The sequence below is a fragment of the Bos taurus genome, chromosome 29 (assembly GCF_002263795.3).
Source record: "Bos taurus isolate L1 Dominette 01449 registration number 42190680 breed Hereford chromosome 29, ARS-UCD2.0, whole genome shotgun sequence".
Taxonomy (NCBI): domain Eukaryota; kingdom Metazoa; phylum Chordata; class Mammalia; order Artiodactyla; family Bovidae; genus Bos; species Bos taurus.
The window spans coordinates 42,647,418-42,661,720 of NC_037356.1; the positions used below are offsets into that span (position 1 = coordinate 42,647,418).

Sequence of the window (14,303 nt, forward strand, 5' to 3'; positions counted from 1 at the left end):
CCAGGTCCCCAGGAAGGTCGCCCGGGGTCCCAGAGCGCACACTCCTGGCGGCAGCCCCCTGCGCCGCGGGAGAACGGGCCGCCCCCGCCCACCCGCAGACGGGGCGCTGTCACGTTCCAGCGCCTGACTCAGGCCGCGCGGGGCGGGGAGCCGGGAGGCGGCGCCGGCGCCCGCCTCGGCCCCGGAGGCGGCACCAGGAAGCTCCCGCCCCGGCCGGAGCCGCCATGTAACCGGCGCCGCCCGCCCCGGAGCCGAGCCGCGCGGGCCCCAGCGACCCGCCGGCCATGGGGGACGAGGATGAGGACGAGGGCTGTGCCGTGGAGCTGCAGATCACCGAAGGTGGGGCAGGGGGTGGCCCGGGGTGCTGGCTGGGTGATGGCTGCCTAGGCCGGCCGGGGAGGGTTCATGCACTGGCTGGGTTCATTTGCCCCCTGTGCCCACAGCCAACCTGACGGGGCACGAGGAGAAGGTAGGCGTGGAGAACTTCCAGCTGCTCAAGGTGCTGGGCACGGGAGGTGAGGACCCCTATCCGCCGGCAAGTGTCCTCCCCCCGCAGGGTGCTCTGGGCCTGCCGCGCGGGCACACCCGCCTGGGTTGGGCCAGGCCACCAGCAATGCCCCCCACCCTCTCCCGGCATAGCCCGCCTTGCCTGCTTGGCCCTGCCCTGCCGGGGTTGGCATGCCCACTTCCAGGGCTGCTCCACATTGAGCAAGGTCCTCCCCGGGGGGGCCAACACTCTTGGGGACTTGCAGCCCACCCGTGTGATTTCACAGCTCTCCCCCCCTTGCGAGATATGAGAGCCGTCTTCCTCCACTTTGCAAACTCCCCACCTCGGGGTTGACTGTCCTTCCGTCTGCCCGCACCTCTGCGCCCCCTCCCTGGCTTTGCATCCTCTATACCTTCCCCAGGTTTGCACACACCCCGCCCCCACCCTGTGCTGCAGGCCTCCCGGGAGTTGCGTACCCCCCCAGCCTGGTTTGCACATGCCCTCCCTAGGTTTGCTGAGCACCCTCCCGGGGGTGTGCACATCTTTGCTTTAGAAAGCGCTGCCAGCTTTGTGCACACCTGCCTCTCGCCCCAGCTCCTTCCCCCACCTTGCACACCCTCCTGGGTGGGCGTCGCTACCCCCCCACCTTCGCACCCGCCCTTCTGCTCATGGCCTACCTTCCGCCCACTCGCTGCCCCCACAGCCTACGGGAAGGTGTTCCTGGTGCGGAAGGCAGGCGGGCACGACGCGGGCAAGCTGTATGCCATGAAGGTGCTGCGCAAGGCAGCCTTGGTGCAGCGTGCCAAGACACAGGAGCACACGCGCACCGAGCGCTCGGTGCTGGAGCTGGTGCGCCAGGCACCCTTCCTGGTCACGCTGCACTACGCCTTCCAGACTGATGCCAAGCTGCACCTCATCCTGGGTAAGGGCAGGCCCTGTGGGGGGGGGGGCTACCCATGGGGGCTGCTTCCCAGCTTCCACTCCCACCTCCCCCAGACTATGTGAACGGCGGCGAAATGTTCACCCACCTCTACCAGCGCCAGTACTTCAGGGAGGCCGAGGTGCGCGTGTATGGGGGCGAGATCGTGCTGGCCCTGGAGCACCTGCACAAGGTGGGTGAGGACCCGGCCACCTGGTGGTGGCCCTGGGCACCGGGTCCTGGCCCTGGAGGGGCCTGTGAAGCTGGCAGCCTTGGGCTTCCTGGAAGGGGGTGGCCGCGGGGTCGGGGCGGGGGGGCGGCACTGGATCCACGTCCCCTAGCCTCCTGGGAGGAAGGCTCGGGTGCTGCCTTCTGGGGTCTCCTCCGCTGGTGCCTCCTCGAGGGGGCTTTCCTCTCACAGGGAACTCTCACAGGCTGCTTCCTGGGGCCACGTTCACAGAACTTCCTCAAACGGAGACCTCATGCCTTGGTTCCCAGAGCTGTCGTGATTTGGGGCTCCTCACACAGCTTTCCTCCTAGGGGCCTCTCTGTGGTGTTTCCCCACCCCTTCCATGCTTTTTGGAAATTGACTGACTGACTGATGGCTGTGCTGGGTCTTCGTTGCTGCACTCGGGGGCTACTCTTTGTTGTGGTGCTCGGGGTTCTCATTGCAGTGGCTTCTCTTGCTGCGGACTCAGCAGTTGTGGCCCACGGGCTTAGTTGCTCTCCATGGCATGTGGCACCTTCTGGGACCAGGGCTGGAAGCCATGTCCCCTGTATTGGCAGGCAGATTCTTAACCACTGGACCACCAGGGAAGTCCCTATGCTGGTGTATCTTAAATGGCTTCTCCCGTTCAATGGGCCAGTCTCATCCTGCCCCCCACCCCACTGGAGATCCCCTGCCCCAGGGATCTGGTACAGAACAGGAGCTGTAGGAGTTGGGGGTGGGGGTGTCAGAGGAGGGACCCTCAGCGCCCTCTTCCCTCCTGCCAGCTGGGCATCATCTACCGAGATCTGAAGCTGGAGAATGTGCTGCTGGACTCCGAGGGTCACATTGTCCTCACTGACTTTGGGCTTAGCAAGGAGTTCCTGACAGAGGAGGTGAGTGAAGGATGGTCTCAGCCTCCTGAACCCCCCTACACAGGCCTTCCCATCCCGGCTCCAGCTCCACGCCTGGCTCTGCAGTAGCTCTGCCTTCAGGAAGTTCCCACTGCTCCGACTCTCACAAGTCCAGCGAGTCTTACTCTGGGCCGTGGGGTGGGGGTGGGGGCGGCTGGGTGTCCAAATGGGTCCTCTTGTCCTTCCAGAAAGAGCGGACCTTTTCCTTCTGTGGCACCATTGAGTACATGGCCCCTGAAATCATCCGCAGCAAGTCGGGCCATGGCAAGGTGGGTTGGCCCTGGAGTGGGGTGGGGTGAGGCGGGGGTGGCTGCAGGCTCTCACCCTGGCTGTGCCCGGCAGGCTGTGGACTGGTGGAGCCTTGGCATCCTGCTTTTCGAGCTGCTGACGGGGGCCTCACCCTTCACCCTGGAGGGCGAGAGGAACACGCAGGCAGAGGTGTCTCGGTGAGCAGGGCTGGAAGCAGAGGGCGGCCGAGGAGCCTGGGCAGGGCTGGAGGGGGGGCTCGCTGCCCCTGACGCCCCCCCCAATCCTCCCAGACGGATCCTGAAGTGCTCCCCTCCCTTCCCCCCCCGGATCGGGCCAGTGGCACAGGACCTACTGCAGCGGCTACTTTGCAAGGACCCCAGGAAGCGACTGGGTGCAGGACCCCAGGGGGCACAGGAAGTTAAGGACCACCCCTTCTTCCAGGTGAGGCTCCTGGCTCACCCCCATAGCTCTCTGCACACACCGGGGCTGGGCTACTGCTCTGGGTTGGGGGACACTGGAAGGATGGTCTGAGACTGGCCAGTTTCACTTGATTTAGAAAACTTTGCAGGTAAAGAAAGCAGGCTTGTCTTCTCATTCATCTCTATTTAAATTTGCTCTCATGGGAAAGAATTCTAGGTTCATTGCCTGGCAGGGCTGGCAGGGACTTGAGAATGGACTCTTCATTGGACAATTCAGAGAGGCATGGTGATCTGCCAGAGATCACACAGTAAAAATGTAGAGCTGGGAACAGACCCCAGGTCTGCTGTCGGGCCCAGTCTCATGACTGTTAGCATCCACTCAGGGTTTTGGTCTTTGTACCTGTACATTCTGTATGCCTGTACTTCAGATGGACGTGTCTGAATCAGCCACGTGGTATCTGTCCTAAGCAACTTGCATGCAGGTTAGGGTGCAGTGCAGAGTGAATTCTGTCCTTGTGAGACCTCGCTGGTTTGGACACTGTGTATGGCGAGTCATTGCACAGCATGTGTGCATGCTCAGTTGCTCAGTCATGTCCAACTCTTTGCGATCCCCTGGGATCTCTGTCCATGGGAGTGGGCTGACATTTCCTACTCCAGGATTGAACCCATGTCTCCTGCATTAGCAGGCGGATTCTTTACCACTGAGCCACCTGGGAAGCCCCCGTTGCCTAGCAGGACCCTGTAACAGTGAATGTATCTTGGCCCCTTGCTTGCATAATTTCATGTAAGCCTCAGAACCAACCTAATTATCCTTATTTTCACAGATGAGGAAACAGGTTCAGAAAAAGTGAAAGTTGCTCAGTTGTGTCTGACTCTTTGTGACCTCATGGACTATACAGTCCATGGTCAGAGAGGTTAGGTAATTTGCCCAAGATCACTGAGCGAAGTGATACAGCTCAGGTCTAGGTGGCCTGAAGGCCCATGCTCTGAAGTGTCATGTTCTGTTTACACGTGGGTATTAAATTTGCCTTGTCCAATGTAATAACAAAAGCATCCATTTATGGGCACTTACTGTGGGCTGGGCACCCAGTTACCCTTGCTATGAATATCACCTCCTTGAATCTTCCCAGCAAGTTTTGCCTGGAAGGGCCCTCAAAGAAGCTTTCTCAGACAGGAGTCTTAAGCCTCTGTGGTGAAGATGTTCCGTTATGGGCAGAGTGACTGAGCAGTGTCAGTGTCCCTCAGTGAATTCCTCAGCCCACCCTGAGTGCATCCTGGTCCCTGGGTGCTTGGGAGCAGGTGAACCAGTTGTCAGACTAGAGAGCGCCCGCATCCCCCAAGGTCTTTGAGGCTTGATGCTATTTCCTCTTCTCTCAAGACAATCTCTTTGCTGATAGCGATTCTGAGGTCCCTGGTGCCAGAACTGGGGCCTTTAAGCCCAAGCCATGCCTCTAGGCTGCATGTGACCAAAAGTGCACTGAAGATGGTGATATCTGTGGAATAGAGTCTGGCTTCTAAGAACAGAGACTGGAATGAATGGTAGTCTAAAAAAGAGATCTATCTGTCTGTCTGTCTATCTATCTACATAAAAGAAATCCAGAGGTCATCAGTCTAGGGCTGCTGTGGTGTCTTCAAGGAGCCAAGCTTGATTTTTTCTTTTTAAATGCTCCTTCATTTTTAGCACATAGCCTCCATTCCCAGGGCTTTCCAGGCTGTGCTAGTGGTAAAGAGCCCATCTGCCAATGCAGGAGACGAGATGTGGGTTCGATCCCTAGGTCAGAAAGATCCCCTGGAGGAGGGCATGGCAATCCACTCCAGTATTTTTGCCTGGAGAATCCCATGGATAGAGGAGCCGAGTGGGCTATAGTCCGTGGGGTCACAAGAGTTTGACGTGCCTGAGCAGCTAACAGCTACAGCCTGCATTCCCACGGTTGCCTCCTGGTATCAAAATGACTGCCAGACCTCTTGCTGTCTAGGTTGCTCTCCAGGTGGGAAGCATGAGGAAGAAGGAGGGAAGGGCAAAAAGGGTACTTAACAACTGCTCACCCTCCTCTTCAGGCTCTTTCTCTGGATTTCTCCCTCATAATTTTTGCTTACAAGTAATTGGTCACTGCTAACTGCAAGGAAGTTTGTAAAATACTATTTTTTAGTTTGTACATTGGTTCCTGAAATAAAATGGGGGCTATAGTGCTAAGTATGACAGAGAGAATGGGTGTTGGACAGGCAACAAGAACAAGCTATGCCACACTAGTTTAAACATAAAAAGCAATGTTTTAGCTACCATAAATGAAAAGTCAGGGAAAACAGTCTGACTTCAGGCAAGGCTGGATCCAGGTGCTGAGTCTATGTTATTAGGAATTTCTTACTTTGTCTCCTGCTTCTGCTTTTCTGCCTGGGCATTTCATCACTAGACACTGAGGAGGCCCCAGCAGTTCCAGACTCATATCCTCCCAGATTTAAGTCCAGTAGAAGAAAGAGATTTTTTTTTTTTTTGCATACCAGTTCTATTAAAAGTCCCAGAATTGGCTGAGTGCGGTGGAGGGGTGGTTCTCTAAGGGAAACAGGGATCCTGTTATCAGAGGAAGGGAAACAGAAGCTGGGGAGGCAGGAAGAACAGCTTTGCACACAACTGCAAAGGCGAGACCTTTGCCTCACTGAGGAGCTGCCCAGTGAGGGTGGCCCGAGTGGACAGTGTTTCCACTTCCTGCCCTTTGATCCCTTATCTTTCATTCCTTTTCTCCAGGGTCTGGACTGGGCTGCTCTGGCTGCTAGGAAGATTCCAGCCCCGTTCCGACCCCAGATCCGCTCAGAGCTGGATGTGGGCAACTTTGCAGAAGAATTTACCCGACTGGAGCCTGTCTACTCACCCCCTGGCAGCCCCCCACCTGGGGACCCTCGCATCTTCCAGGTGAGTGAGAGCTCATGGAACCACAGATGCAGGGGAAGTGGGGTGCTGTTGCAAGCCTCAGCCCCAGCTGACTCTGGACATTACATAGCCCTGTGTCCTGAGGGGGACTCAGCATCTCCCTTCCTCTCCATTCATGATGAACTTGGAATTGTCAGTCATTGAGGCTGCCTTGGCAGGACACGTCTTTGAATTTCTGGTTTATCTTGAAATTTCATTTCGATTTCCCTTCTCCATCATCTCTCTTTATTGTTAGGTAAAACTGTTGTTTTAAGGGGACACCTAGGAAGAGATGCTTTGTGTATACTGTGGCATACCATATCACATTCCTGGGGACACAGGCCCCCTCCACCCAGTTTTAGAAGCTTAGGCCTGTTGGACAAGTCCAAGCTCCTTTGCCTGGTATGCAAGGCCTTGCATGATGTGGTCTTTTTTTTTTTTTTACATTTTCTTTTCTTTTATATTGGAATATAGCCAAATAACAATGTTGTGATTGTTTCAGGTGGACAGCAAAGGGACTCAGCCATACATATGCCTGTATCCATTCTCCCCCAAACTCCCCTCCCATCCAGGCTGCCACCTAACATTGAGCAGAGTTCCCTGTGCTATACAGTAGGTCCTTGTTGGTTATCTGTTTTAAATATAGCAGTATATACATGTCAATTTCAAACTCCCTTGTTGTTGCTCAGTTGCTAAATCGTGTCTGACGCTGGGCTGCAACACACCAGGCTTACCTGTCCTCCACTATCTCTTGGAGTTTGCTCAAACTCATGTCCATTGAGTTGGTGATGCCTTTCAGCCATCTCATCCTCTGTTGCCCCCTTCTCCTCCGCCTTCAATCTTTCTCAGCATCAGGGTCTTTTCTAACAAGTCGGCTCTTTGCATCAGGTACCCAAAGTATTGGAGCTTCAGCTCCAGCATCAGTCCTGCCAATGAATTTTCTTTAGGATTGACTGGTTTTGATCTCCCTGCTGTCCAAGGGACTCTCAAGAGTCTTCTCCAGCACCACAGTTTGAAAGTATCAATTCTTTGGCGCTCAGCCTTCCTTATGGTCCAACTCTCACATCCGTACATGACTGTTGGAAAAACCATAGCTGACTATATGGACCTTTGTGGGCAAAGTGATGTCTCTGCTTTTAATACACTGTCTAGGTTTGTCATAGGTTTTCTTCCAAGGAGCAGGCGTCTGTTAATTTCATGGCTGCAGTCACCATCTGCAGTGATTTTGGAGCTCAAGAAAATGAAATCTGCCACTGTTTCCATATTTTCCCCATTTATTTTCCATGAAGTGATGGGACCAGATGCCATGATCTTAGTTTTCTGAATGTTGAGTTTTAAGCCAGTTTTTTCATTCTCCTCTTTTATCTTCATCAAGCGGCTCTTTAGTTCCTCTTTTCTTTCTGCCATTAGGGTGGTATCATCTGCATATCTGACGTTGTTGATATTTCGCCATGTAATCTTGATTCCAGCTTTTGATTCATCCAGCCTGGCATTTTGCATGATGTACTCTACATGTAAATAAACAGGGTAACAATATACAGCCTTGACGTACTCCTTTCCCAGTTTTGAACCAGTCAGTTGTTCTGTGTCTGGTTTTCCCTAACTATCCCTTTTTGCCACCCTTCCCCGCTGGTAATCAGAAGTTCATTCACTAAGTCTGTGAGCCTGCTTCTGTTGTGTAAATCAGTTCATTTGTATATGATGTGGTCTTTGCTCAGTACTCTCTGTTATTTCACCTGGTGCTCCAGCACCTTGGAACTTCTCAGAGGTTCCAGAACATACTTCTGTTCCTTTGCACATGCAGTTTCCCCCACCTGGAGTTCTTTCCCTACAGTTGCCCACCTGGCAAAAGTCAAGCCTTGTTGTCCAGCGCTGCCCTGTGTGAAGACTTCGCTGCTCCTCTGGCCCTGGGTTGCCCTTTTCTTGTGCACCAGCCCTCTGAAGACAAAACCTCCTTCTGAGCAGTTTGTCAGGTTGTATACTGACACTGACGGAGACCACCTCGCCTGGTCTGAAACTCTCAGAGGGCAGGGACTATGTGTTTAATTTCTGCGTCCCTAAGTCCAGCTTGGGGTCATGGCTGGGTAGGATGCAGTCCATAAATAGTAAATAATAGGCCAGTATCAACTACGGGTGGATCAGTCCCCTCTGTGAAGCTCTCACAAGTGACAGCTCTGTGCTTGAATATCCCTCGATCTACTGGGATCTGTCTTTGATCTCACAGTCCTAATGAGCAAGTTTTCTTGTGAATCAATGGTTACTTTCATTCATTCATTTAATGATTCAAAAATATGTACTGAGTGCCTTCAACGTGCCAGGCACTGACTTGGGTACTGGGGACATATCAACAAACTTAACTGACAAAAATCCCACCTGTGTGCATCCTAGTTAGCACTGCATACAGTGGCGCTGCGTTTTTAGGAGAAAACAACACATCCTTAAAACTACCCTTGAGAATTCCTTGAATTGCCAGGACATGGATCCTTAGGAAAGGCAAAAAAATTAACTTTGGTTTCTCTTTACATTTCCTCAGTAGCACCCCCTTGCAGAGGAGGCCAAAGTTTGATTTGAAAGTAATAAAGACTTTTTGTCCTGAGTTGGGTAGAGCTGAATTTTCCTAAGCTAAGCATGTGTGATACCAGGCCACAATTCTTTTATTCGTTCAGCCCATTATATTCTGGGCCACTACGTTGTGCCAGATGATGGCCTTGGCACTTGGGGGACCACTGTGACGAGAAAGGTGGAGTCCCAGACTGCTGAAGGGATAGACATGGTTCCAAGGGATCACAGACCAAGGTGGAATAAAAATGTCCACAACAGCCTGTGTATACCGGGATGCAAAAGCAACACCCTCAACTCCCTACTGCAGCGTCTTTCCTCTGCCCCCTGCCCTTCGGCTGGGTCTGGGCCTTCAGGGGCTCCTTCTGCACCTCCAGCCCCTGGATGCCCATCCAGCCCTGACAACCCCCTCCTCCACCAGGGATACTCCTTCGTGGCGCCATCCATCTTGTTTGACCGCAACAACGCGGTGATGACCGATGTGCTGGAAGCGTCTGGCGCTGGAGACCGGCCCGGCCCGGCGGCGTTGGCCAGGAGCGTCATGATGCAGGTGGATTGGGCCAGGGTGGGAGAAGTGGGCGTGGGGACTCCAGACCTGTCTTCATCAGGCGCACATGGTGGCTTCGTTGAGGCCCGGAGCCTCTCCGAGGTGGGGCGTGGCATAGCCGCAAGGCTCCCGCTAGGACCTCTGACGCTTCTCTTGCGCCCCCAGGACTCGCCCTTCTTCCAGCAGTACGAACTGGACCTGCGGGAACCCGCGTTGGGCCAGGGTAGTTTCTCCGTGTGCCGCCGCTGCCGACAGCTACAGAGCGGCCAAGAGTTCGCTGTCAAGATCCTCAGTCGCAGGTGGGCGGGCCCGGGGCGGGCAGACTCGGGGAGGGTGGGGCCGGAGGTCGGCTGTTCTGACCCTGCCTGCCCTGCCCCCAGGCTGGAGGAGAACACGCAGCGCGAAGTGGCTGCCCTCCGGCTGTGCCAGTCGCATCCCAACGTGGTGAAGCTGCACGAAGTGCATCACGACCAGGTGACGCCTTCCTGGGCTGGGGCGGAGCGCAGGGGAGCTGGAGGCTGCCCGAGGAGGGCAGGGAGGGGGCGGGGAGGCGGACAGGAGGCGGGGCCTGAGCGCGCAGTGGGAGGGGCCTGAGGACCTGGAGGTGAGGGAGGCGGGATTATGGTAGCTCAGCATGTAAAGAAATCGCCTGCAATTCAAGAGATTCCTGGGTCGGGAAGTTTCCTTGGAGAAGGGATAGACTACTCCAGCGCTCTTGGGCTTCCTTGGTGGCTCAAACGGTAAAGAATCCGCCTGCAATGTAGGAGACCTGGGTTTGATTCCTGGGTTGGGAAGATCCCCTGGAAGAGGGCATACCAGAGGGACTAAGCAACTAGGAGGGCCTGAGGACTCGAAGGTGGATATGGGAATGGACAAAGGAACAGGGCAGGGGGACGATTTTTGCCAGTGGGTTTTAAGGTGGCCACAACAGTTTGTTGTGTGGATCACAACAAACTGTGGAAAATTCTTAAAGACATGGGAGTACCAAACCACCTTACCTGCCTCCTGAGAAATCTGTATGCAGGTCAAGAAACAACAGTTAGAATCGAACATGGAACAACGGACTGGTTCCAAATTGGGAAACGAGTACATCAAAGCTATATATTATCACCCTGTTTATTTAACTTATATGCAGAGTACATTATGCAAAATGCGGGCTGGATGAAGCACAAGCTGGCATCAAGATTTCTGGGAAAAATATCAATAACCTCAGATATGCAGATGACACCACCCTTATGGCAGAAAGCAAAAAACTGAGAAGCCTCTTGATGAAAGTGAAAGAGGAGAGTTTAAAAAAGCAGGCTTAAAACTCAACATTCAAAAAATGAAGATAATGGCATCGGGTCCCATCACTTCATGGCACATAGATGGGGAAACAATGGAAACAGTGACAGACTTTATTTTCTTGGGCTCCAAAATCACTGCAGATGGTGACTGCAGCCATGAAATTAACAGACGCTTGCTCCTTGGAAGAAAAGCTATGACAAACCTAGACAGCATATTAAAAAGCAGATGTTACTTTGCCGACAAAGGACCATCTAGTCAAAGATATGGTTTTTCCAGTAGTCATGTATGGATGTGAGAGTTGGACTATAAAGAAAGCTGAGCGCCGAAGAGTTGATGCTTTTGAACTATGGTGTTGGAGAAGACTCTTGAGTGTCCCTTGGACTGCAAGGAGATCAAACTTGTCAATCCTAAAGGAAATCAGTCCTGAATATTCATTGGAAAGACTGATGCTGAAGCTGAAGTTCCAATCCTTTGGCTACCTGATTCAAAGAACTGACTCATTGGAAAAGACCCTGATGCTGGGAAAGATTGAAGGCAAGGGGAGAAGGGGATGACAGAGGATGAGAAGGTTGGATGGCATCATTGACTTGATGGACATGAGTTTGAGCAGACTGCAGGAGTTGGTAATGGACAGGGAAGCCTGGCAGTGCTGCAGTCCATGGGGTTGCAAAGAGTCGGACACGACTGAGGGACTGAACTGAACTTTAAGGTGGCCAAAGGGACTGCTGCTGCTGCTAAGTCGTTTCAGTCATGTCCAACTCTTTGCGACCCTGTGGACCAAAGCCCACCACGTCCTCTGTCCATAAGATTCTCCAGGCCCAAGAATACTGGAGTGGATTGCCATGCCCTCCTCCAGGGGATCTTCCTCACCCAGGGATCCAACCTGCCTCTGTTACCTCGCTTGCATTGGCAGGCGGGTTGTTTACCACTAGCGCCACCTGGGAAGGAAAACAGTACGGGGTAGAACCGCAAGCGAGTCCTAAGGTGGTTCTTACGGAGGCGGGTAGGGGGCGGTGGTGGTAGTCTTGAGGTCAGGGTTGAATGTGGAAGGTGCCTGAAACTGGGGGCGGGGCTCGATGGTGACCTCGGGGCAGGATGCGGCGGGTGGGCGGGGTCTCGGTAGGCGGTGACCCGGACCGTCGCGCTGCCCGCAGCTGCACACGTACCTGGTCCTGGAGCTGCTGCAGGGCGGGGAGCTGCTGGAGCACATCCGCAAGAAGCGGCACTTCAGCGAGTCCGAGGCGAGCCAGATCCTGCGCAGCCTCGTGTCGGCCGTGAGCTTCATGCACGAGGAGGCGGGCGTAGTGCATCGCGACCTGAAGCCCGAGGTGAGCGCGGGGCCTCAGTGCATCGGGAGGGCCTCGGCGCGGAAAGCCGGGTTCTGACGGCCGCCTCGCCGCCCTCGTAGAACATCCTGTACGCCGATGACACGCCTGGGGCCCCAGTGAAGATCATCGACTTCGGGTTCGCGCGCCTGCGCCCGCAGAGCCCCGCGGGGCCCATGCAGACGCCCTGCTTCACGCTGCAGTACGCAGCCCCTGAGCTGCTGGCCCAGCAGGGTTACGACGAGTCCTGCGACCTCTGGAGCCTCGGCGTTATTCTGGTATGGGGATGGCGTCTCTGAGGGGATGTCAGGGGCAGGATTTGGTCTGAGGCTGGGATAAGATGTCCTGATACATAGGCGGGGTCGCTCTGGTGCTGGGATCTGAGCACCCTAGTTTGAGGGGTAGAGTTCATCACCCATGGGCCTCAGGAGTTAGCCTCTTGGAGAGAGTGCATGGTCCTGTGGTGGGTTGAATCAGTCTCCTGGCCTCCATTGGCCCCTAGTCTGGGCTGGTCTCACTTTTCACCTGTCCCTCCCACCCCCACCCCTAGTACATGATGCTGTCGGGCCAGGTCCCCTTCCAGGGGGCCTCAGGCCAAGGCGGGCAGAGCCAGGCCGCGGAGATCATGTGCAAGATCCGCGAGGGGCGCTTCTCTCTTGACGGAGAGGCCTGGGAAGGCGTGTCTGAGGAAGCCAAGGAGCTGGTCCGAGGTGCGGAGCCGGAGGTCATAGGTTATGGTTGGGGAGGGGGAGGCCATGGGGTCGTGGTGGGGCAAGGAGTGCCCCCGGGTTTGGTGTCCAGGTGGGGGGCTTGTCGGGGAGGAGAGTGGGGCTGCCCTCTCTGGGGTGTACCCTCTACACGTGGCCCGCCAACGCTGCCCCGCCCCGCCTCCAGGGCTCCTGACTGTGGATCCCGCCAAGCGGCTGAAGCTCGAGGGGCTGCGGGGCAGCTCGTGGCTGCAGGACGGCAGCGCGCGCTCTTCGCCTCCGCTGCGGACACCGGACGTGCTGGAGTCCTCGGGGTCCGCTGTGCGCTCCGGGCTCAACGCCACCTTCATGGTGAGGGGCGGGGCCTGAGCCTGGGGGCGGGGCCTCTGGGAGGCGACTCCCCGGAGTCCTGCCAGGTTGAGTTCCGCGGAGTCCAGACCCGTGACCTGCCGGGGCCCTGAGCTTCTTAGAGGTTGTGGAGGCAAAAGACCTGTTGGCCCTGACCTAGTGGGATGGGAAGGAGGGCCTGGGATGGGGCCAAAGCCGGGATCTGGAAGTCGAGGCCGGGCCCGTGGGACTCACTCACCCTTTCCTTTCCGCCAGGCGTTCAACCGGGGCAAACGCGAGGGTTTCTTCCTGAAGAGCGTGGAAAACGCGCCGCTGGCCAAGCGGCGGAAACAGAAATTACGGAGCGCCGCCACATCCCGCCGCGTCTCCCCAGCGCCCGCCGCCCCCGGCCGGGCCCCGGCTGCCAAGGGAACCCCCAGACGAGCCAATGGCCCCCTACCCCCCTCCTAGCCCCTGCCCCTGTGACTCCCGCCTCCCCCGTCGTGTCTGTGATCTAGGAGGCCGGCTCACTGCCTCCTGCATCGGCGCCGCCCCCCTCCCCAGGACTGTTACCCTTCTCCCCCCCTTTCCCCCTCCCTACCCCCAGACAGAGCAGAAGTATTTTTATAAGCAGAGAATTCTTTTTTAAAAATGTCTTACCAGGTTAGAGTTAGAGATGCAGGGAAGGAGGGGGCCTGCTGGGGAGTGGGGTGTGGGGCCCTCTGCCAAGATACTGCCTCATCTGGTGGAAGGCCCTTCTACCCAAGGGGCTGCCCCGGTTGGGAAGGGCTCCTCCATTTCTAAGCACTGAGTTGCCACAGGGAGAAACTGGGACCTCTCCCCTGCCCTCCCCTGAGGACCTGCTCTTGGGAGGGGGCACCTCTCAAGCTGTCACTTTATGGACTGTCTGTGCAATTACGTCCGCCAAAGACCTGTGTTGGGGCGGGCGCTCAGCGAGAGGCCCTGGGGGACCCCCTGAAGCATTTCTGCCTCACTTTATGTCACCTGCTTCCCCCTACTGGGGCTAAGTTAGGAGGTAGGCGACCTCCCCTAAAAGGGGCGGCCCCCTTCTCATCTGTCCCCTCCCCTTTGGCACAGCTGCCCCTAGCTGGGGGGTGGGGCCTTGGGGGTCTGGGCTGGGCTTCCATAGTCACTGCCTCCGCCCATCCAGGCTGTGCCTTTGACTTTAAAATAAAAGTCTACTCAGTGCTGTGTGGCATTTGTGTGTGTATGTGTGGGGGGTGTGGGGGCAGAGGTCTTGGGGTTCACTTCCAGGCGTTGGCCCTTGGGCCTCAAAGTGGAGGGACAGAGCAGACCCTTCTGGATAATATGATACCCTTTGTCCTTGGTGTAATTTAAATTTATTTTTATTTGGAGGATAATTGCTTTACAATTTGTGCTGGTTTCTCTGTACAACAGCGTGAACCAACCATCAGATCAGATCAGATCAGTC

General features: G+C 55.7%; 1 protein-coding gene across 2 annotated transcripts; it reads left to right on the top strand.

Moving 5' to 3' along the window:
• Positions 1-211: 211 nt before the first annotated feature.
• Positions 212-14,067, top strand: RPS6KA4 (ribosomal protein S6 kinase A4). 2 transcript variants are annotated; one of them, NM_001191400.2, is made up of 17 exons: positions 285-339; positions 444-515; positions 1,191-1,409; positions 1,484-1,599; positions 2,400-2,507; positions 2,714-2,794; positions 2,868-2,971; positions 3,065-3,215; positions 5,937-6,101; positions 9,079-9,207; positions 9,370-9,503; positions 9,585-9,678; positions 11,646-11,819; positions 11,900-12,094; positions 12,367-12,526; positions 12,711-12,874; positions 13,127-14,067. In NM_001191400.2, exons 1-17 carry the CDS (start codon positions 285-287, stop codon positions 13,319-13,321), a joined length of 2,316 nt encoding a protein of 771 aa, NP_001178329.1. In that variant the 3' UTR covers positions 13,322-14,067. The 2 variants fall into 2 exon arrangements, with proteins under 2 accessions (XP_059738924.1, NP_001178329.1); XM_059882941.1 differs by lacking the exon at positions 444-515 and having other exon boundaries at positions 212-339; positions 13,127-14,060.
• The last annotated feature ends 236 nt before the right edge of the window (positions 14,068-14,303 follow it).